The following is a 25,209-nucleotide window of genomic DNA, read 5'->3' on the forward strand; positions in this document are numbered from 1 at the left end:
TTATGCAGATCCTGCACCTCTATTCCACTATAGCAACCTGTTTTCATGCAGACTCCTCAAATGCCACCACTTTGGCAATGGAGCTACACATCTACATAGAGATACCCTCCTGCGTCTGTTTTGGACACTCAGGGACAGCATGTCAATTTACGCTAGTTACATGCATTGCATCTGTTCAAACTACACAACATTTACAAAAGCACTCACATTCAGACAATATTCATCAGAGCTAATGAAGAGCATGAAGCCCGAAATATTTATGGGAGCATAGGCTCACAACGTTGTGTTTGTTTTCAGGTTTTTTTAAGGAAAAGTGCACGGTTAGAAAAAGAAACAGAGGAAGTTAATAGCAGGCTCCTGGATGAAAGACTGGAGTTTTATTGACCCAAACACCCTCCCATCCTGCTGCTGCATACTCTCTTACTCTTTATATTTTTGTATGTTACAGACTGCTGCCTCTCGGTGCGTATCATACCACTGTGAAGGGTGCCTCTATGCGTCCGTGCCTGACGCCAACAGACGAGCTGGGTTGTTGCCCATTGCCACTAAAAGTAATGCGCTCAGTGCATCATTCTGCAGAAAATGCATCAATGTCTGACACCAACATCACTGAAAATGTCGAAAAATGTGGCAGTATTTGACAAGTTGGGAGTGAGAGCAGGTTGACTTTATTTAAGAGTGCTTTACACCTTTTACATCAAATTTTCTGCTATCAGCCCAAATTTTCCCAAAAAAACTTCGATTTGACAACTCCATCTGCTGAGGAATTTCTGGGGCCTCTTTACAGAAACTTCACAAGTCTGAAATCTTGTCTCCTTTCAGGGTGACATTTAGGATTTTTGGTGTTACAGACAGAGGTGAGACCGAGTTGTTTTTTTAAGTAAGTCTCAAGTCTTTGCACTCAAGTCCTAAACTTCTAGTTTCGAGTCCCAGAAAAGTCCAAACGTGTCCTTCACTAAAAGTACTGCCATATTAATTTTAGAGAAATAATATATTAAATAACCAAAAATCATGACTGCTTTTTCAATTTCTTCTTGCTTATTTGTTAAAACAAGTTGGTTGAAAGTTGTTGTTGCGCTCTGTCTGTGATTTTCGACCCAAACTTTTTGCATACTTTTGTTGAATCATTTTTTGTTGACTATATCTTTGGTATTATTTTTTCCATCTGGTGCTCAGTAACGTAACATTAGTTCTTTGTGGTTTTCTCCTGAAATTTAAGGGTTTTTTTGCTTGTTGGTGAAATTTCTGTTTCAAAAGGTGAAGAATGAATATGTTAGTTTAGTCTGGATTCAGACTGGACCGGATAACACAATCAGACTCCGGAGTTCAGGGTGACCACAGCAGTTCACAAGATAAAGGGATCATAATGTGAACTAGGGTGTTTAAAAACTATTTGTCATGTTTAATGTCATCCCCATTAGCCCTTAAATGTCCCTTTTGAGAGTACTTTTATCCTCTTTTATGAAATATTAAATGGTTTCCAGCCTTCAGGCCTCCTATGATCTCTCATCAATGACACAACCTGAAAAAAAGTAAAAGTCATCTGAACTCCACATGATGCAGCCTGAGACAAGAGACTGCACATCATCCACTGACACTGTGTATAGAACGGAAAGTATTGAGCAGTTAATAGATTAATTCATTTATAATGTTTTTTTTTATTAAAGTTATTTATTCGTTATGCTTTTTTGTTTTATAGAGTGAATTATTTAAATTTTGGATAAAATAAGTTTTTGAAGATGTCACCTAGGGACATTTTTCCATTACTTTCTGTCATTTTTTTAGACAAAACGAAGCTGAAAAATAATCTATAGACTAATAAAAAAAAAATCTATTTAACTGTTAATTAAATCCAAGCAGGGTTTAGGTGGGGGTCAACAGAAAGTGTGTGAAATAATGGGACCATCTAAGATATTATTACAGTTTTTTTTAAAAAGATAAAAAATAATCTTAAATATCTTTAATGTAAGAAAAGCTGCAGATGAGGAGATTTATACGATTTTCACAAAATTGTAAAATGTATTAAATCTATTGCTTGTTTCTTTTATTTGAAAATTTTATCCTGTTTGTTTAAACTAAAAGAGATTTTGAATCTAAATGGGAATATTACTGTAAAAATAAAATAACATAAATAAAAAATACAAAGAAAATGAATTGTTTGCCTTCTGTGGGAGGTAAAACTGCAGCTTTGATCCAAACATTAGCTGCTGTGACTGTGTGTCGCTCTAAACTCGTCCTCCATCAGTGAGCCGACCATCAGAGCATCACTTCTGACAAACAGCTTATTGTTTTAGCCCAGAGAGACAGAGCGAGGGAGCACACAGTGGTGATAGTGGTGATAATAGGGGACATAAAAAAAATAATGATTAGCCTACTATGTAAATGGCAATTAAAGGACACTAAGTGCTGCAGGCGTTGTCCTTGCATTTCACGGTTGGTTTTGATAGGAACACACCCAGCTGCTGAAAGCCTCTGGCCTCTGACACTCATTTGTCAAAATGAGGCAGAGGGGGGAAAATCTGGCACTCTGCATTAAATCAATTACGTTTAACGGAAAAAGTGATTAGTTCACAACCCAACCTGTATGCATATGTAACCAATTAAATAACAAAATGACTTTCTTTGCCAAACTTTCGAGCCCACTCCACACATCCTGAACAAAACACTGATAAATGATGGAGACAGCGGACAGAGTGCTGCGGTGAGCTGCTGAAAATGAGCGTCATTAGTTTTACTTTAACTCAAAGAGCTCTCGGTGTAATCAAAGACGGGGCCGTGTGAAACTTGAGATGACGAGAGTGAGGAGGGGAAGACGAAGAAGAAGAGAGGGGGACATCAGACAGCTGCAGATGCACACAATTCTCACTGATTTATCTCTTTAAACAAACACAGACAAGGAGGAGAGCTGCAGATGATTTGCATAGAAGTGCACTGCCACCTAGTGAGAGTTCATATGCAAAACCACAGAAATAAGAAATCAAGTTTATGCCTTACCTACAATGACTACAAACTTATTTTAAACTTGATTTTAATAATTTTAAATTACCTTTCCATCTTTGCACCTCTTATCATCACTTTGCTACTTTTAATGATGATTTTTATGTATGTATTTTTTAAATCATTCAGTTATTTTACGTTTATATCTTATTTCTTTACTCTGTTATTGTAAACCTGTATCTTTTACAGAACAGGCAAAAACATGTAAATTAAACAACAGAAAACCAAAGAAAGGTGTGATCAAAGATGGATCGAATTATTTAGAAAAAAGCGACAAGACACAACACAAACAAAGAAAGTTCATGCAGAATTGCTCATTCATATATACAAAAAAAGAGTCTTTTGTGTGTATTTAATGGAAGTGTCTGACTTTGTAAGACTAATCTCAGAGAGTTTGGAGGCCTTGACATCAAATCACTCTCAGAGTTAAGTTTAGACCTGCTTTGAAACACAGCGGACATTGGCATTTCTTGAGTCCAAGCAACTGCCATAAAGAGTGAGACAATCCGGAGAGGGAGGGTGGAAGAGAGGGTGGACGGTCAAACAAACGTCAAGCAGAAAAAACTGGGTCTGAGTTTTTATTTCACTGGTAAAACTGTTCCAACAATCCTGAACAGTGCAACTTTAAAGATGAAAAAAGGAGATTTGAATAAATGATAACAACAAAATGCTTCAGTTATTGTGCAAATTTGACTTGACCTGTAAGCGTTAAAAACAGTTAGGGTTGCAAGTGTAGGACATTAACTGTCTGTATCACGGTTTCACTGTATCAAGGTATCCAGTGTTACATAATTAGTATTATTACAGTTATCAGTTACAGTTAGCCTAACGTAATTAAAACAGATTTTTTGGGGGGAGGGGGTTGAACAAAAACTTCATTATAATTGAAACTTGAGACCATTTTTAATAAAAACGTGTAAAAAGGCAGCTGAGGAGGAAAGGAGACGTACATGCGCAGGAAAGATTCCCCGTCTGATTGCTTTTTTTTTTTTTTTAGATACGGCAGATATTACACAGCATGATAACCATCAACTTTCATACCATGATATAAAAGTGGTATATCACTGCAACCCTTAAAACAGTTAAAAAGAAATTACAAAATTACTTTATTAAAAAGTGGGAACATTTCTCCAGTGGAAAGTTCTTCCACTGAAAATTGATTTGAGCACCACAAAAAGTCCTCCTTTTTAAAGGTTCAGAGACAAAAATCTGAAAACCTGGACAATTAAAACCCTACAAGGCTTGATATCACTATATAAGTTAAGTCTGAACATTTTAGTTTCGTGCTTTTGGGGTGAACTGTCCCTTTAAGCTGTCAGCACTCTGTCAAACTGGCCCTGAGACTTGACCTCTGATGGGACAGGAAAGAGGTCTTTGTTCCCACCAGCAGGGACCAGTAATGAAGAGGACTGAGCTCGTCTCCGGTGATCTCAGCGTGGACAAGAGCAGCGATCTGGACGTGAAGTAGCACTTCATTTCATTTTTCCGCAGCGATGAGATCTACGGCTGCTATCTGATGAAATTGAACAACCATTACTAAGCGAATAAAGCTCTTTTGAGCGCTCCCTAACAGAAATCCGGCACGCCACCCCCCCCCTTTGTCCACCGTTTTGAATCCATTGGCCCCCTCTCGACAAGATGATAGGAATAATCTCGGCAAGTGAGATTGACAGTTCATTTCAGAAATCAATATTTACAATTTACTTCTTTCAAAGTTCATTCTGGGAGAGGGCTCCATATTATCCACCTCCCAAATAAGCTGATCATATCTCCGCCGGCCCTGGAATGAGTTTCCTACCCCAAAATGTGTCGTTTTTTTCCTCCCTCCTCCTCCCTCTCTCTCCCTCTCAGAAATCAATGTCTGCGTTTGTGCGCTTTAATCTGGCCTCTGATGACAGTAAATCTTTATCTGTTTCTGGGCGAGCAGCAGTGAGCGGCTGACACCATTTCCCATCAGAACAAAGAGCCAGGCCTGTGTGGACTCTGGGAGATACATGGGGCTCTAATGTGGCTGGACATGTTTCAGCAGGGCCATTAATCAGAGGGGGTGACAGGCAGACCTGCTGTGGCTGTCGTCAGCCCGGAGAGCCGCAGCGCATACTCAGAAAACTGAGGAGACCAGGGCAGGTGGATAGAGATCAAACCTCAGGCCCTCTGTCACAACACGGCAAAGAAATTTCTATCTCAAAACCTCTGCGAAGTTTTTACTCAAAGAAAAATGTCCCCTACACCAAAATTAGAAATGTATGGCAAAAAGAAAGTAGGATCCAATGCAAGAATAAAACTAGAAATTCATCAGGGTGAATGTTTGACAAAAGAAAATCTTAATATAACCTCAAAAAGAGAAAAGAGCCCTTATGCTTTATCATGCAGGTGCACATGGGAGATGCAACTCACAATAGTTCAAAAGCACTACAAAGGAGCTACATTTAATGCTCTGCACATACAACACAACACTAAAAAAAATACAAATCCTGAAATTAGAAATACAGATATATAAATTAGACTTAATATACAGGTGCATCCCAGAAAACTGGAATATTGTGAAAAAGTTCAATATTTTCATCAGTTATTCAACAAGTGAAAATTGTATATATTCTAGATTGATTACGTATAAATTAAAATGTTTAAAGCATTTTTCTATTTTAATTTTGATAATTATGGCCTACAACTAGAAAAACGTAACAAAAAAAAAGAGACATAACGCAAACAGGACATCTTTATAATCAGCGCTGTTTCAGGGTTCTTCTTGAGGGTTCTTGAGTTACGGCCAAAAACATGTTGTACGAGGTCACCGTGACCTTGACCTTTGACCACCAGATTCTGATCAGCTCATTCTTGAGTCCAAATGGACGTTTGTGCCAAATTTGAGGAAATTACCTTAAGCACTGCCATTAAGACCAATTTTATGAGAACCAAAACTGAAGGAGAAAAAAAAATGAACTGACATAAATTCAAGGTATTACTCAGAGTACAGGACAATTTTACCCAAATGTTTCACATAAAGCATAAAGTTAAAAAAATCAGAGGATCTATTTTAAATGATAGAAAAAAATCTTCTTTTATCCTGATCTGCATGACATTAATGAAAATTCAGTAAATTGTTTTTTAAATAAATATATATATATATATATATAAATTTTTTTTTTTTTGAGATTTTACAATGCAACATCTAAAAAAATGATTCATAACATCCTTCCAGTTTCTTAACATTTATTTTTAAGACTTTTGAAAGACTGATTTAAGACATTTTAAGCCCAATTATTTTATTTTTAGATGAATTAATTTAATGACGGGAACCCTGGCTGTAAAATACGATCTTTTTGATACTGACATATATATTATACCTAAATATTTACAACATAAATAAAAAATTGAAAAAAATATCATATAGAGGGGTGGAGCACCCCTGATCTCAGAGAAAAATGTAGAGCAAAAACAAACAAAAACATCAAATAATTCACACAAACAGTCACAAGTGACTCTGAAAGCCCTCCAGTGAGTCCCGTGATGATTCATAACCTCCTCTGTATTAATAACACCTCCAGCACTGAAAGAATGGACTGCAGTAATATTTATTATTCAGCAGATTTATGACGCCCCCCCACACTTCAAACAAGGCTGAAGTAGCCCCCTGCTCCATTCACTGTGGCTCCACGGGGAATTATTCTGTGGTAATCTATTGTTAAACAGCTTTTAGAGTGATGGATGAAAACGGCCGCAACCTACACACAATCAATTCATATCTAATTAGCCCATATTATTTATGACACTCTCAATAGGTGGGGAGGGAGTCTCAGGGGGGAGGGATAGAGACCTCAGCTGCCACACAGGGAGATGAGAAATAGGAGAGGTTATCAGCTGTGTATTTGATTAGCATAGAAGATCGAGAAATTAATTTCCCACCGACGGGGGAAAGAAATTAAGGCTGATTTAGACGACAAAGACAAGAAAACAACCGATCCACCAAAATCACACAAGAAGTGACTGATATTAGAAAATAAATTCTGGAAGCTTTGAGTCCCAGAAACCAAATTCAAGTTCATTTAAACAAATGCATGTTTTTATATAGAAAGTGATTTAAAAATATACATCAAACCTTCAAGTATTTCCCCAAAAAATGTGCCAATGCAAGAAAGATAGCAATTCAAAGAAGCAAGAATAAAAAAAGAGGACGACAAAATGAACAAATGACAGAAAGACAAAGAAAGAAAGAGAAAGAAAATCAAATATTTCAAAAAGAGAAAAAGGAAGGAAGACAAACTGAAAAAAGACAAAAAAAAAATACTCAACACTTGTCAAAGGCTGACATCTGCTGTTCAACTGAGGTCATAACACAAAAAAAAGAAAATGAAATGCTCCTTCACATTATCCTGTTATTAAAAACATAAAATTTTGGATTAAATACCTCAGCAGCAGCAGCAGACGGGATGAAAACAGTACTAAAATATTTTATACATGCATGAATTAATGAACAGGCCAGACCGGCACAGGCTCGGGGGCCCAGAGTGTTTAGGGCCCCTGGGCTCCACGAGCAAAATTTTGCTCAAATTAACACATACTAACCAGGAAGATCAAAATGACCAGAGAGAGATGCAAAGGAACTGCAAAAAGACACAAAATAACTAAAAAAAAAAAAAAAAAGGCAAAACAACCAAAATGACAACAAAGGGACACAAAATTACCTCAGAGAGACACAAAATTAGTACACAGAGACGGAAAAAAAGAGGCCTTGTGGGGCCTTTTTTTTTTTTTTAATCTGCGCCCAGGGGGCTGTAATCTGCCCATAAATATACTCAGGTAAAAGTACTTTCACTTCCCTTTAAAGACTTTTTACCCCCATACCCCCAGCCTATATGTATAAGTATAAATATACAAACACCTTCCTCATCAGCTTCAATTCACCAGAAAACCAGAACTTGTTGTAGAGGCAACAACAAGCATCATTCAGCCACAAATATTAAACAAGGTGACACTTCTAACAGTATCATCAGAGGAATAAAAAATAGCAAAAGAAACAACACAAAATGAATAAAGGCTAACATTAAAATCGCCACAGCTACTGCAGCCACACACACACACACACACACACACACACAGACACAAGTAAACTCTGGGGACACAGAGGACATGTCCCCCTCACTATTTAAAGCATGTGCATCTGTCTCCCTAAATTACAGCATTCAAGTTTTTGTTTTGACAAGATTAAAGACTTACACTGTAAATTCTGCCAAAACTGCACAAATTGGTGCATGAAACTTCAGCAGAACACCTCTGCACCCACACAAGAGCAAAGCAAACAGCAGTTTTCACACCGTGTGTAAGAAGTTCTGACTGTGCTGATCAATAATGTGTAACTCACCTGTCTGAACGTCAGTCTGAGTTTTGTACTCATGAAGTCCTCCTCAATCTGCCGCAGGTCCAACTGCTGTGCTGGTTCATTCCCAGAGCAAAATATAACCAGTCCACTCAGCCTCTCTGTCCCAGTATAACCAGTCCACTCAGCCTCTCTGTCCCAGTATAACCAGTCCACTCAGCTTCTCTGTCCCAGTATAACCATTTCACTCAGCTTCTCTGTCCCAGTATAACCATTTCACTCAGCTTCTCTGTCCCAGTATAACCATTTCACTTAGCTTATCTGTCCCAGTATAACCAGACCACTCAGCTTCTCTGTCCCAGTATAACCATTTCACTCAGCTTCTCTGTCCCAGTATAACCATTTCACTTAGCTTATCTGTCCCAGTATAACCAGACCACTCAGCTTCTCTGTCCCAGTATAACCAGTCCACTCAGCTTCTCTGTCCCAGTATAACCAGTCCACTGAGGGTTAATGTTTCTTCGTGGAAGCATCTCTTTGGCTCAGCAGCATGTTAGCATGTTAGCATGTTAGCACTTTAGCATCTAGCATCACCTGCCTGCGGGCTACCTGGCGGCAGCATCTTGGGTGTGTTTGATTAGAGTCACTTGGCATGCTGAGCGGGCGGTGCCGTTAGATCAGTGAGTAATTAAAGGCAGGTTAGATGCAAACTTTAAAGACAAAAATGACCGGGGTACAGTGATGCTAAAGACATCATCTTTATAGTTATTGCATTGTTGTGCATTTTCTAAAGCTACTGTTGACAAAGTGTAAGTCCAGGCCCGCCCTGCACACACCCGCTGAAGTAAACATGCAACATGTGTTTATCCTGCAGTGATCTGAGTGTCTCCTGCACGAGGCTGCCCTCCTGTGGCCGCAGGCTCACCTGCAGCTCCACACAGACAGGTGGACGGATGCACCTGCAGCCTCTTGTGCTGCTTGTCTCTCTTCTTTCTCTTGTGTCATTCTCAGCTGCTTATTATGAGATTTCCAAAGATCCAAAGAAAAAATAACATAAAAGAAGTACACACAGGAGCATTACAGCAACGAGAGCAAATGTAATCCCACCCCTGAGTAATAGTGTCGAAGAACTAAGTGTAAATGTATTTAAGGAATAAAAGAGAAATAATTACCTAAAAAACACAGCACAGTAATAATTATCACCTTTTATATATGAAATTCTTTCTGAATGTTTGGAGGCTTTTACTGTTTCCCAGCTTTGATGTTGCCTCACTTTAATACTTTACCAGATGAAAAATGATAGCATTAACGTGTGTGAGAGTCCGTCCTTTATGCAAAAAAAAAAAAAAAAAAAGAGTGAACTGAAGTTAAACAACAGACTTCTGGCTTTTAATTTATCTTCACGTATAGAAATTATAACTTAGAAACAACATGTTTTAAAAATCACAGAATATAAACTTCATTCAGTCAGATTTTTTTTATTAAAAAAAGTAAACATGGGAATAAATCAACAATGAAAAAATTAGCAAGCCATTAGGAAGACATTAGGGGTTTGTTTGTTTTAAGGAAAATTATCTTAAAATTAGTTTAAAAGTGGAGTTTTTAAAAAAACAATTTATAATAGTTCTGTAAAAAAAAAAAAATCAAATATTCATTTATGGTAGTTATAAATCTAGTTTATCCCTGGTGTTTATCCCATGTTTTTGAAGGAAATTGCATCCATTTGCTCCGGGGTCAAAGATTTAAATATTTGTCAAAGGTGTCTGCAAGCAGCACAAGAAAAATGATGTTACTCCAGGTTTTAAAGGGTTAATGGGAAAGTTGTATAAATAAAGTCAAATCACAATCCAGACAAAGAAAACAACAGCTCACACCACAAACTGCTGAATTATTGGGTTTTTTTCTGATGGTGTAAAACAGATGTTGAAACTAAACTTTTGAAGTTTCAGAAAGTTTTCATTAAATTTTCTTTCATACGTACACTATTTCTCTAGTTTAAAGTGGTAGATGAGGCCAATTTTACTTTAAATTTCTGTAAGAATAAGTTCTTGTGACCAAGAGTGAGGTGAGCACGGCTATTTAAAGCCAAAAAATTAATCATCGTTTAACTGCCTGTGTTTACTGTAAATGCTTTGGATGTTTGATATTTGTATACATTTATTTATTTATTGATATCAATTAGTACATGTTACGTCAGATTAATAATCAGTCTCACAAGAGGCCTCATTTTCTAATTTCTCCTTAATTACAAGCTCACAATTAAGCACTACCTCCAGTGGTGCTGATTGCATTTACATAAGAGGTATTTATCAAGCAGAAGAGGCACAAAGTACATTTTCATCTCATAATATAATAAGGTAACTCTTCATTTTCATATTTTAAAGACATGACATTGGATTTAAAAAAACATTGGAATTTTGCTGAATGTGTTGCTAAAGTCCAAGTTTCATCATTAATACGTATAATATCTTTATTTAGAAGTATTGAAGACAATAAACGTTTGAACTTCTAGCACAAATATTCAAGAAAATCACACATTCAAAATCCAAAAAAAAAATCCAATTTTTGTGTCATCAATCTGTTGGTTTTATCAACTCCTCTTCAGTATGTACAAGTCAGAGCTTTTGCCTAAATAACAGCGGGGTGTCTGATGCGACAGAGAATATAAAAATGAGACACATACTCTGTGCTTTAAGCAGCTTGTCTATATACTCATGTAATGTACCTGCATTAAAGAGACACCCCTGCGGGCTTCATACGCACTGTTTCTTTACAGTAAATCTTCTTATGCTTTGTATAAAATCCTAATATTGATATGCAAATCCATTTTCTCTCTTTTCTGAGAGAGTATGAAAGGCTACGCTGCTTTCCAGTATATGATTGCTGCAGGGGTGGAGAGGAACATGCAGAATTACCTTTTTGAAAAAGCCATCTTGATTAAATTCAGCCCTGGGGGTAAACAGGAAACAATCTGTGCAGATCAGAGAAGCAGGTAAACCACCTCTGGTAACACTGATTGCATCTGAACAAACTGTACCATATCAGGGATTGCAGCTGCGGGTCATACATGTAAGAGAATATAACTGATTTGTTTGCAATTTTATTTATTCAGCTCTTGGTATAATTCATTCATGGCATATTAAGAGGACAAAATCAGCACAAGGGAAAACATTTTACAGCGACGTTAAGAATACAGACGCAAAATCATTGCTTCCTATTAACAGACATGGGGAATATCAGAAAGCATAAAGAAGGTTTGTGGTTTGTATCTGCATGTGTGAATGTGGATGGGGTTATATTAAAAAACTGGGAAAATTGGCTTAATTTTTTTCAAAAACATGGCAAGAAGGCAGTGAGCTACTTAAGAAGAAATGCCTCAAATATTAGCAAGAAATCAGTAAAAATTACAAGAATGTTACCTGAAAAAGCACAGAAAACACCCCACCCCCCAAACAAACAAACAAACAGGAAAGTAAAACAACACCATCAACAAATAGGGATACATGATAAATCGGCACATCATCAGTATTGGCAGATATTGGCTGTAAAATGAAATATTGAAATGAATCCAGCATAAATTGAACATGCTGGTTTCTGCCGATAACACAATCCAATGTTTTATAATTATAGACAAAGTGAACGTGTACAAAATATCAACCCTAAGTTCAAGTATTTTTTCTTATTTTGCACAATGAATGAATATTACAAACACTGAAAAACATTATATTTTATATCTCAGTGTGCTGGTGGGTACGCATAAAAGTATACATAAAATTGTGTTATTTCCACTACAGAAGAAACCCTATGATCACCAAAATTAGGTGGTAAAAAAAATGGATATAAATCGATATGAGTATCAGCCGAATCCGTTGTTATCTTCAGATATCAGCAGAAAAATCAAATATCGTATCTATAATAATGTAAGAATTCTGAAAAATATGTGCCTATAATAAATATAAACATGAGTCCCATGACACTTTCTCTAGCTTTTTTTTTTAACTTTACTGATTTCTTGAAAGTTGCCCATTGCCCTTTTCCCATCTTTTAAATAAAAGCAATTTGCTCGAGGTTCAAAAGTTTAAATACTTGTGAAAGGCATCTTGCAGCACAAAAAAGTGATGTTGATCCAGGTATCAAAGGGTTAAAGAGAAATAGGACAACGTTTGCAAACGGCCATGTCTTTTCCCTGCAGATATAAACTCTTTGAATGAAATCAGACAATACAGACCTCCTCGACTCCTTTGTTTTTCCTTCTGTGAACAGTCTGTGGTAGCTCAGGTGTGAGGGGTCTTTACCTTTTGATTTGAACGGTTATCTGCTGTGACATTTAAATGTTGTATTATCATTTACATGTACGTGATGTCCTCTGGTATAGAGCCAACATACAGTATGTACATAGTAACTCAACCTACACATACATCAAACAATCGGAGTCTGATCTCCTGATGAGCGTGACACAGGAAGAGATCAGTGCCTTTTGTGTTTGAATAGACCTGAATTAGACGGAAAATAATTGAGTGCATCGGTTTGACATCGAAGGTGATTCATTCCTCTTAATCTGACTAAAGCTGCTCAACTGTGGCTACTTTCCGATGCTGAACAATGATCAAGCCCCAACTTTAAAGGGGGATCCACCTCAAAATTAAAAATGCATATTTTTCCTCTTACCTGTAGTGCTAGTTATCAATCTGCATTGTTTTGGTGTGAGCTGCCGATTGTTGGGGATATCGGCCGTAGAGATGTCTGCCTTCTCTCCAAATGGAACTAGACGGCACTCGACTTGTGGTGCTCAAAGTGCCAAAAAAATTACATTATCTCGGCTGGGTTGTATAATTAAATGGCTAAATGGTGCTAGATGAACTATCAGTGGATGCATGCTGCCTTCTGTGGTGATATGATTTTCAGGTGCAAAGAAAATAGTTCCCACATGGAAGTGTTTACAATAAAGTAGATTATCTTGAGAACCGTCATGATTTTTGTTAAGAGATTTTGCTGTTGAAATTTAAAATGTATTTTTTGGTGCTTTGAGGACCAAAATCCAAGTGCCATCCAGTTTTATTATATTTGAGAGATGCACAACATGAAATATTGTGGTGAAAAACAAAAAAAAACATACAAAAAACCCACACAACTATTCACGTAATATTTACCTGCTCCCACAATTGCATTGCAAAAAAAAAAAAAAAAGACTAAAATAAAGAGTAGATGTATTTTGACTTTTTGGAAATCCCCCTCATGAAATAAGTCCTTTTAGACTGCAAACTTCCCAAAACAAATCCTGCAAAATCCTGGAGGGACTGCTTGTTATTGAATTCGAGCATAATTTGTTGCTCATTCAGCTGCAGAGTGTGAGTGAGCCTCCTCTCATGGCTCTTTGGAGCATGAAAGGTGCCTGACACTGACAATAGCTACATCCAGTATCTTATCAATAAAATGTTTTAAAAGTGCGATAAAAATAAACAATCAGTAATGTTGCTGAGTTTGATAAAACTCTGTTCCAATGAGTGGCCAAATTCAACCACAGCAGTTTATTTTAAAAAGAATTCTACTATATATCAGTATTGTATTTTAAAATCTCAAATAGATCAATATATATATGTATTGTTGGCCTTAATAATTCAGCATCTATACAGAGCACAGTGGATGTTCTAAGCAGCAGTCATATCAAAGCATTTTACTGATCTGAGAGTCGTGACCTTTGTACGTCACGCTGATGTTGGTAGACGGCGCCGTCTCCATCCTGCTGCGCGGCTCCCTGGTGTCGTTCACGGGACACTTGCTGGGTAGCCGGCACCAGAAAACCTGCTTGTAGGAGTTCCTGAAGTTCTCCGACAGGAAAGCGTAGATGATGGGGTTGACGGAGGAGTTGCTGTAGGCCAAGCAGTGAGCCACCATCCTGAACAGGAAGGAGGCCTGGTTCAGAGGGAAGGAGCCGAACTCCACCCAAAGGTGGACGATGTGATGAGGCAGCCAGGACAGACAGAAGACCACGACCACCACCAGGACGGTCTGAGCAGTCTGTGGAGAAAATGTCACGAAATGTGATCAAATACATCTGTAGCTCGGCAGTCTTGTGAAGAACAGAAACATGAGATAATGATTGATAAGATAATGAGAAATGAAAAACTGGTATTTTCTGGTTAGTCCATGTCCTTTATACTCAAATACAAGATGACAAAATGTGCATTTCTATAGACTCCATTTCATTCCCAACTTGAGTTTACACACAAGGTCACTTAGCACAAGACCTCACTCATAGTTTCAGTGATGAGCAGAATTTATACAAATAGTACTACAAGCACAACCCAATCACCAGAAAAAAACATTACTGCATAATTTTGCAAAGCATTGATACGTTACATTTTCATGTTGTTGCATGATAGATGCAAGTGGTTACATTTAGGCACAAAAACCACTTGTTTGGTGGTCATATAAGCAATGTCACTGTAAAAAAAAAACTTTTCATGCTGCTATCACTGCTGGTAAATCAGAAATGTCTTTGTAATAACAACCACTTTTTGCATCACTTTCCCCAGTGTTAAAGCAGCTACGTCTTCAGAAAATTAACTGCTTTTTAAGGTACTATCCCAGCAGCATCCCAGCAGTAAAAAAAAAGTGGTGTCTTGGTATAAAAAAAAAACACTTTTTGTGTCAAAATTCCAGCAGGAGATGCAGCTTAGCAAAAAGCAACCATTTTTCTTGCCACTATCTCGGCTGCTAAGGCAGCCATGTCTTGGTAAAAACAAATACAATCGCTTTTCGTGCCACTTCCTCAGCAGGAAACGTGACAATGTAAAAAAACATTCACTTTTGGCTTGAAATGATTGAGATTCATGACATGGAAAAACGGTCTTTCCTACTAAAACTGAGAAAGGACATATATAGTGCAAGATGAAAAAAATGGAGAACATATTTATTGGAATAACGAATGTGTTTGCCAAATCGCTCCACCCGTCCTCACTGCTTACAATGTAATTTTCCCACTTTTTGCTATTGGTTTTGTCAATTAAGGTAAATTATGTGTAATTTATTAAGTACTGTAACAGGCCTCTTGCTTACAACTCATGACATGATATGTCTGATATCCAGATATGATGATTGTCATAATGCCTGGCAATGTCTCTCATATTTTGTTTTCTAGAGAAAAGGACAGAAAAGTGTCCACACCAAAAAAATCACTTTTCATGCCAATAGTCCTGATGAAAAACAGTAGTGGGACACTATAAAATACCCAAATTTAACGCCTAACCTGGAAACACAGCTGCTAACTCCATTCACATCCTCCACCATCCCCCAGTGGCAAAGTCAGCTCAAACATTACGTCACTTTAGACACGTTGATATGATAAGTATGACATGTACAAATGTAACATATTTGCGGTTTGCAGAAATGCACATCATTTTCTTTGGGCAACTGGGCTGGTGAGAGATATTTTTCATTAATTAATCATTAATCATTTAGTCTATGGAAGGGCAAAAGGTAATAAAAACCATCCATCCATTTTGGGATTGTGAACAAAGCAAGACCCTTGAAGACATCTTGGTATTTGGGGAAAGACTGATCAACATTTTCACCATTTTCTGACATTTTATAGATCAAACAGCCAACTGATTAATCGAGAAAATAATCAACAATGAAAATTAGTCACAACCCTACACTGTTATCATTAATGTATAACATGTTGCACATTAATGGAGACAAAACAAGCTCTCACCAACCTTCCTTTTGGAGAGCTCGGATTTTTTGGAGACATTCTTCAGCTTTTTGCGCAGATGGTTTAAAACCTGCAACAATGACAGTTCGATAAATGGTTGTTATTTGGCTCCTTTTTTAAAGAGGGGTAATCAATCAATGCAGCACCTGCCATCAGCGTTATTTTAACACCTTTGCACACAATGAAACATTGCACACAGATTCATGCAACTGCTTTGACAATTAATGTTTCATTTGTTAAGTCCAAACCACTGTTTGGGGATTAAAGGCAGAATTTTGCATCACGTTTCCATTAAAATGTGCTGCGTAATGACTCCAAACTGTGACAATCATCCATCAACACCTCAGATTTACGCGCATCCATCCACTCTCATTCATGCGCACTCACCTTTGCATAGCAGACAGATATCAGAGTGAGCGGCAGCAGGTATCCGAAAACAAAAGTGCACATCACGTAAACTTTCCTCTGGTGTTCCGGCCAGACCTCCCAGCAGAAAGTGCTGTTGTCCTCCCTCTCCACGATGCTCTGGTAGTGCGCAACGGGCGCTGCCATGACCAGAGACAGGATCCAGATGAGCATCACTCCGAGCATGGCGTGCCTCCCCACCCGGATCCAAGAGGATTTCCTGGCGTGGACGATGGCCACGTACCGGTCCACGGACATCGCCGACAGCGTGAAAATACTGACCAGCATGGACACGGTGAAGAAGTAGTGGATGAACTTGCAGATGAACGCTCCCAGCACCCATGTGGGCAGCATGTAGATGGTGGACTGGAAGGGGACGCAGAAGAGGAGGTAGGACAGGTCCGCCACGCTCAGGTTGAGGATGAAGATGTTGGTTGTGCTCCTCGGCTGTCCCGGTTTGCTGCGCGCGAGCACCGCGATCACCATGGTGTTCCCGAGCACCCCGAGGATGAAAATAAGTCCAAATATCAGGAGAGAAATAAAGTTATCTACACCCATCCCCAGGATAGGTTTAGCTGGCAGCCTCACGGTGTTGTTGTTAAAAGGCTGACTTTGGTTTTCCACCTGTTGCTCCATCTTTTTTCGGCTATTTTCCAAAATTTACATGTTGATGTAAATGGAGCATCCTCCACGTGAAGCTCAGGTTGGTGCTCTTGAATAAATGTTGGATGGATGCATTTGAAGGCTGCTCCCTGCCTTCAGAGTCAACGTCACCACACTGTGCGCAGCAGATCCCACCAATACCTTTCCAGTGTTTCCAGTGACCTGCAGCCACTGAAACCGGTATAAACAGAAATCCTCATACATACTTTCAGAGGTTTCAGCGGTTTAAATGCTACTAAAGAAAACAGAAAGGAATATCACATCTTATGTTTACTGTAAACACAGTCTAAATACAAATTATGTACTTTAAAACTATGATTTACAGACTGAAACGTACCTTTCTCCTCCTCCTGTCCACATAGTTGACCATGCTTGTTAAAAAGGGGACTTGGCTCCACTGCAGTCCACTTTAGATGATGTGGAGCACTGTGATTGGCTTACAGACATCCCAATTTATAAGTTTGTGCTTTGGGGTGGATTCATATGTCAGTAATCATAGATATAGACATCCTACAAAAGCTATGTCTATTGGAATAGACAAGGGATCTGACCTAATTCAGTGTAGTTCATAATACACTGACAGTTATTATATGCATGTTGGATACAACATATACATGTGCAGGTGAGATAGTCCAGTACCACTTAGATCCCCGCTCATCCATTTGTGTGTTCACAATGTAACTTTTTTTAAAGTTACAGAATTATCTCTAGAAAATTCACAAACAAAATTTCATGACAATACAACCAATAATAGTTAAATTGGAATATTAAAAGCTCCCTAGCACAGTTAAACTTGATTTTATTGCTCATACCTGTCTTGACCATGACTTGAATGTCAGTGAGATTTTAATTCTGGTTTTATGAACTACTTAAGTTATTAGGTAATTACCTCACTGTCATTTATTTATCAGCAGTGTTGCTTTTTAACTGTGCTCTTATTTATTATGATTGTCTTTTATATTGCACTATTTTACTGCTTGGCTCTTTAATGCTTTTTTTGTTTGTTTTTGCAACAGACAGAGAGTTGCTGTCAATAATGTTGTTGTATGTTTACATATAATGAAAAATCTGATTCGAAAATCTGCCTTTCAGAAGTCTCCAAAACTTATGGAAATGCAATATAAAATTAGTGGATTGGACCTTTAATTTTTCTGATTTAAAATTAAATATATAGATAATATTTTCCTGATAGAAATATTTTGATATAATTCTTCGAAAATTGCTTTTTCTTCTAAGTGAAAATGCACAAACTCAGCTAGAAAATCTTTATCATTTTTCTCATCTCCACTGATCATCTTTGGCCTTCAGCCTGTGTTATTGATCTGCTCTGAACAGGTCTGAGAACATCTGTATTGTCATTATGCAAGCATGTGAATCTCAGCCGGACCAATGCCGAGAGATCTGTTTGAGGGATAACCATCTGGAAATGACGACGGAGATGATGCAAATGCTATGTAACCTGAGAGCAGAAGCTGATGTTATCTTGAAGTCCACTTGTCCTCAGACGATTGTACACATTTAAAGCTGTTGTTGTTTATAAACGTCTTGTTAATTTGCTTGTGTCAATCAGGTGAAATCAGCACAGACGCTATCAGACCCAAAGCTTCATGAAGATGATATGGTAGATGATGGTTTTGAACTTTAAGAATTAATGACAGTCATTATATTGCAGGCTTATTGTACTTCGGAGAGCCTGGCAGTTGTTTTGTAATTGGTTCATGTCCTGAAGCAGCCTGAAGTTTCCATGGCAACTTTTTACTTCATCGACCGAGATGCTATCCATCTTTCTGCCGGGGAGAAGAAAGGCACACTGAAGCCTTGAGACAGCAGGCTATTTTCCGAGAAATACTGCAATTATTCCTGCAGAAGCGTAACAATGCCACATCTGTTTTAGAGATATTATAAACTGTCCTGTTGCATTCTGGGCGCTGTCCGTGGTGCTGAATTATCCCCTTCTGAGAATAAGATCCCTTAAAATCTGGAGATTGGTGGAAAGAAAGTGCTCTTAAAAAGGGTAATAAAAATTCTTCAGGCACTCATTTGTCTTATATGAGGGAATAATATTTATTTCTCATGTATTTCTCTTCATTTATTGTGTACATGTGTAGTGTCAGGTGTAATCTGCCTTTTTTTATTGCTTCGGCCCCTGTGAAGAACCAATGAGGTCAACACCAATATGTCTGACTAATTAAAAGATTTTAATGTAAAAGTTTTGGTCCTGACTGTCTGAAGGTTTATTTATTTTTCTGTTCAGTCTTCAAAAACGCTTTCACTTACTATTTATTGAATACTATATGTTTGTTCTTTTTTCTTTTTGTAATTTAAGGTTTTATGGGTTTTATGTGGGCTTTTCCAATATAATATGAACATAAAGCAATAGGAGACAAACTCAGTGAAGAGCAGATAACAGTACAAATCTGTTCGTTTTCGCAGTCTATTACAGGTTGAACCTATTTGGTAAAAGTTTTGCCTGAATCTTACAGTGGTGGAGAACCTTCCTTAAACCACCAAAATAGCCTGCCAGTGACAGTTCAAACCCCTCACTGGTATGCACCCTGTACCAGAGACTTGTCCCTCCTGACAAACACAGCTTGAGAGATTCTGGCTGCTGTTTACGCAGCCACACTCAATACGTTTGATTTTCCAAACAGAGGGGGGAAAAAAGCATATAATATAAAGGGAAATACCTGATTCGTTTTAAAGATTCCAAATGTAAAAATGGCCCATAAGTCTGTTGGGGTTTTTTTGTTGTTGTTTTTGTTTTTCAGCCATGCTATTTTATTGTGTTAACATTGTCATTCAGTTCGCATAATTCAAAAAACACTAAAAGGTTCTTAGTTTATCTATTACTCACCCTGTGTTACACTGAAATTGTGAGAAAAGCATTTTTCATGCATGCTTCCACGGTGAACAAGAATCTAAAGAAAAAGAAAGGTCAAAGTCATAGGGGTCCAAAACAACAGCAAAACTATATCAAAGATCCATTTACAAACTCTCACACAGCTCGCGCAGTATAGCCCAGGAATCATTTATCCAGATGTACCCTCAGTATTTCCCACAGATGTGCGAATTGGCTAAAACTTTCACTGATATAGTAAAAAGGAAGAATCAGTCTCATACAAGCTAAGGTTGGGGTCACAAAACACACGATTTTCCCAGGAGACTCATGTTTGAAACCTTGTGCTTTCAATGTCTCTTTTCCTAAACCCAACCTCCAGAATTTAATGTGAACTACATAACTTCACGTAAAGTACATAGAGTCACGGAGGTGATTAATTGTAGGATCATTTACTGGATCATTTGAACTGCTGTGTGTGAATTTTTGTAGGATATCATACAAATCTTTGTATGAGAATACATTGCCATGCAGTGTTTTTAATAATTAGCCTGCGCACAGAGGACAAGTGCAGCTGCAATGTGGAAGCATCTTGAAAAACAAAGGATTTAGCAAAAACGTGTTTGGCAAGTGTTGTGCACATATCTGGATAAATGACACTTGGATTAAACTACACGATTTGCTAGAGTTTGTTAAGGGATGTTCTGCTGTTGTTAAATGAGAATTCTTTTATGAAGATTTTTATCTTTTTTTTAATCTTCATTCAACATAATAGATGTACAAATGTTCATTCTGTGGGTGAGCTATTTCTTGGAGCGGACTGATGAAGTCTTAGATTTTCTGTTTCAGCTGTCATAATATCATATTGTCAAAGCACAAAGTATCACTGCATCATCTCCTCCCACCTCTGTGGTCTTCCTGCCAACCTTGTTTAGGACCTGAGAAGATAAGCTGCTTTGGACCCTGCTGCTCCTCCTCTCAGGTGATTAGCTCTTTACCTCAGATCCAAATTCAGGCCTGTTGTTACCATGACACTAAGCCCTGAGAGGAGACCACAGCAGCAGCACATCCATTTACTCCAATCATTTCACCTTACGGGGTAAAGGGCTGAGAGCCACAGAATGTCATTTGACGCTGAAAGTCCACGGTGCTCGCCTTGCTCTGTTTTGGTCAGATAATGATTACTTGAGTAAATGTTCTAGGTTACTTTCCACCACTGGACAATCTGCTGTTAAGCCAAATTCAGCAGAGCCAGATATTTGCACGACACAGCACGAGAATTATGTATTTGTGAAGTATTATGTTGATTTTTTTGTGTTTACGCTGTGACTCAAAAAGGCGTTGGTTAATTTATTTTAACACCTCTCTAACACGGTCTCGGTGGTGCGCCATAAGTGTCAATTGCAGGCTTTTGAATCTGATTAAATCATCAGGTGTTTATGGTATTTTGTCCACCTGCTGTATGAACGTGGCAGTTCCTCACACCGGCAGTAGAGGGAGTGAGGGAGGTTTGCCTCAGTCATCAGATTGAGATTCAGCTCCTTCAAATGACGCCGTGTCAAGAAGTGCAAAGACAAACAGCTCTGTTATCAGAGGACATTTCTTTCTTAACCTTTATTTACTGCAGATAAATATGTTCAACATGTCACACACACACACACACACACACAGCTACCAAGCACGTCCTGAGCCTGACTGCCATCTGAAGAAAACGCAGATTACATTTGTTTACTCAGTCACATGTACACGTGACCACATACTGTACATGTAGGAGTCAACATAGCAGTCCATAAAATATTGAGGTGAAATATTAATTTGTGCTGGGAACGTGCTTTTTGCAAACATGGCATCTGAAGTCACTTGCTCTGCATGTCAAACACACCTTCAGCTGAAAAATTCATTCAGTAGTGAAGGGAGCAGCATGTTCTCCCATGAGATTGTTGATGCAGTAAATAAACATAACGCACTGCGCTCTTCAACAGGGAAGAAAATAACAAGCTTGGTTCATTTCATCAGCAGGAGTGTAAAGTCTGAAGTGCAGACTTGTCGCAGGTTCACGGTTTCATCAACAAAAAAACATTTTTAAGGAAAAAAGAGGTTGCCTGTGCAACGAACTGATATTTTTATTGATGTATTGTTTTAACCTACAAGGTCCTTATCAGGAAAACATCCACGGGGACATTAAGAAGGAAATAATAGAAAATATTATCATGCTGCAGCATTTTGTGCATGTAGATTCATCCTTTTCAGTTATGAATACATGCATACCTCATATTTATGAAACATGATGGCTTTTTGAAAATAATTTAGCCACCATAATAAAGGCTTTTAAATGTTCTCGTTTGCACTTTTGGAGTGCCTGGAGTTAAAGATTTAAAGACAGATGTATCAAATCAAACATCTGTCTTTAAAGGCCGTGGTGTAGGATTTAGTGACATCTAGCAGTGAGGCTGCAGAACTGAAACTTTCCCAGTGTGCCGTGTGTTTGTGTAGATAACTGTGTATGCCTCGTAGCCATATCTAGAGCCAGTGTTTGATTTGTTTATTTCTGAAGAACAACATGTAAGTTGCTGCAGAAGTTCCACATGCAAATATGAGTATAAACAGCTCATTCTAAGGCAGTGGTTCCCAACTGGTGGGTCGTGGGCCCATTCTAAATGGACCACAAGCGACTCGAAACATGCTTTAGTTTGTCAAGAGCCGTTTTGAAGAGCCGTGAATTTCTGGCACAGAGCTTTTATTTTGAAATGCTGTTTCCATTTATTCTCAGTGTTTTATTCATGTGTGTTCTAAGCCAACTGTTTACATTTTGTGAAATTAAATTGAATATGTGGTAATTTATCAAATGTGTGAACACTGAACTAATGACTGAGGAGAAATCTGGACCATGTGGCTACACCGGTTGGAAACTTCTGTTCTAAGGTAACAAACAAAACTATTTTTATTTTCAGAAAATGAAGGCGTCATTTCAATTTGTAAATAATATTTCACTGGATGAACATTTATATCTGCAGTCTTTTTTGTTGTTACTATTACTATTTTTGTTGTTTTGTTGTTTGTTGTTTTGTTGCTGTTTTTGCTAATTTCAATTTTATTTATTTATTTATTTTTTACAATAAATGCTGATGCATGCAGATATTTTTTGGACATGGCCCTGAATATATTTTCCTCTTTTCAGACAGAATGACTTATGCCTGGATGCTGCAGATGTTTTTGTGTTGGAATTAATGAAAACAATAAAAACAACAGATGTTAGCCCCGTAACTCAAACTACACTCCACATGAGCCTTGAAAATCATCCCCAGCACAGTGAGAAACCTGTGAAATGATTCCTGCCAAACTGTATTAAAACAGAAAGTTCTGAAACAAAAGTCATCATGGCCACAAAGATTCAGATATTAATTGGACATCTGATCCACGTTCTGAAAGCACATACTGTCTGTGGGTGCACCAGCTGCCTAACAAGCCATTTTTGTGTGAGAACACATCTGCGAATCTAATGAATATGAAGCGGCGTGGATGATTTTAATCTCTGCCGGTGCCACATGTTGCGTGATAATCAAAGGAACGCCGTGAATTTCTGTGAGAAAATCTCCTGAGCACATTATTTCACAGGTGTAAGGCAGAAGAGTGAGTACGAAGTATGGTGATTCATTTTCTAATTCTGATCTGAATCTGATCTGTTTTCTCTGCTGTTGACTCAAGAACAGGTGAACTAAAGGTTTTGCCAGAATAATCTTTCAAACATCCTTTTTTTTTGTCACTATAATGACACAAAATGTAACATGTAGCATCCATGTGAGACACACAGGGTTTTCCAACAGTTTCATTCATTATTACCACATCATTATTAGACACTCAGAGCCACAGAGGTAATTTAAAAAGTGTAAAAGTCAGCTCAGGGTGGAGGTTTATGGATCACACAAACTCCAGATTTTGACCCACAAAAGAGGTGTTCAAAACCAACCAAAAACATTATCAGTCATGGCGTCTGTGGCACTTAAAGCTGGATGTTTTTTTGGGACATCCACAATCTTTTCCTAATCATTACTAAGTAGCTTTGTTGTCTGAACCAGAACATCTAAGCCACATAACATGACTAATGTCAACCACAGCCTTTTCTTAACCCTTACCAAGTCCCTTTGTTGCCTAAATCTAACCAGTGACCCCATTTTACTGAAGACCCCTTCTGCACCAAGATAAAATGCTGAACAAGACACTCCCTCAAGAGTGAGCAGCCTTTTAGTGTGACCTCCCGAGACACACCTGTCCTCTAATGACACATCTGTCCTCTAATGAAGCTGTTTAATCAGCATCTCGATGCGTCACATCTGTCAGGTGAGACCTTCTTACTGACACTGAATTTTAACTAATTTGTGACCAAAACTTGAGGGAAATATATCTATTAAGTGCAAAGAAAATGTCTTTAACTTAAACCTGGAAAAAAAGCGAATTAAAACCAAAAAAGTGTTACATTTTTGGTCAGTATATGTCAAAATGACACAGAGAAAGTCGTGACCATTTTTAGCTGGCTGCCCAATATGACGGACTGGGCTGAGATGCCCATATTACCTAAAAATGCCTGAAATTACATCCATTTGTAGTTTGTCATACTTTTCTTGAACATGTCTGATGGTGCAGCGAAGCTCGAAAGATGACTGCAAAGACAGAAATGAAGAAAAAACGACTAAAAGAAAAGTAAAATGATAATCAACTTCTTTTCTGACATCTAAAATCAGTAAAACTCTCCTATTTGCAACAATCTTTTATTTGTAGCAGCCGTGGCTCAAAAATATCCTCTGGGCCTCCGTTTGAAACAAGAGAGCATGATATTGTTGAGATGCTAAACAAATGATAGCATTATGCCCGAGCGCTGCGCGGCGGCTCCTGCCAAATGTTGATGGAATCGCTGGCTCTCTACCACCAAGACATTTGCATTGAGTTGTTTACCGGCCAAAAGGATCGCTGTGAGGACGCACTGTGGGAAAAGAAACCATTCACATCTTACAGCTGATCCTATTAGTTCAAACAATGGGAATTATCAGAGACAATGAAGACACAAAGTGCGTCAGAAAATCAGCAGAGCATCGAGGTTTTGTCGGCTTTAAAGGCGCTGCTCTTTATTTATAGAATACAGAGTGTAAATTCAGACACAACTAGATGTTTCATGAAAAGGAGGAAGTGGAGAGACTTTTTCTCGGCCCGAGCGTCTACTGACTGATGACATCAGCCGCTGAGCATCATAGATATGTTGTCATCTATAGGCTGCAGGGACTG

At 38.1% G+C, this 25,209-nt stretch overlaps 1 protein-coding gene across 1 annotated transcript; it reads right to left on the minus strand.

The window, feature by feature from the left end:
* Positions 1-13,925: 13,925 nt before the first annotated feature.
* LOC121958170 (galanin receptor type 1-like) lies at positions 13,926-17,130 on the minus strand. The gene is made up of 3 exons (XM_042507040.1): positions 16,416-17,130; positions 16,033-16,098; positions 13,926-14,332 (listed from the first exon to the last, which is right to left on the minus strand). Exons 1-3 carry the CDS (start codon positions 17,067-17,069, stop codon positions 13,979-13,981), a joined length of 1,074 nt encoding a protein of 357 aa, XP_042362974.1. The 5' UTR covers positions 17,070-17,130; the 3' UTR covers positions 13,926-13,978.
* Positions 17,131-25,209: the final 8,079 nt, after the last annotated feature.

Source organism: Plectropomus leopardus, chromosome 18 (genome assembly GCF_008729295.1).
Source record: "Plectropomus leopardus isolate mb chromosome 18, YSFRI_Pleo_2.0, whole genome shotgun sequence".
Classification (NCBI taxonomy): Eukaryota; Metazoa; Chordata; class Actinopteri; order Perciformes; family Serranidae; genus Plectropomus; species Plectropomus leopardus.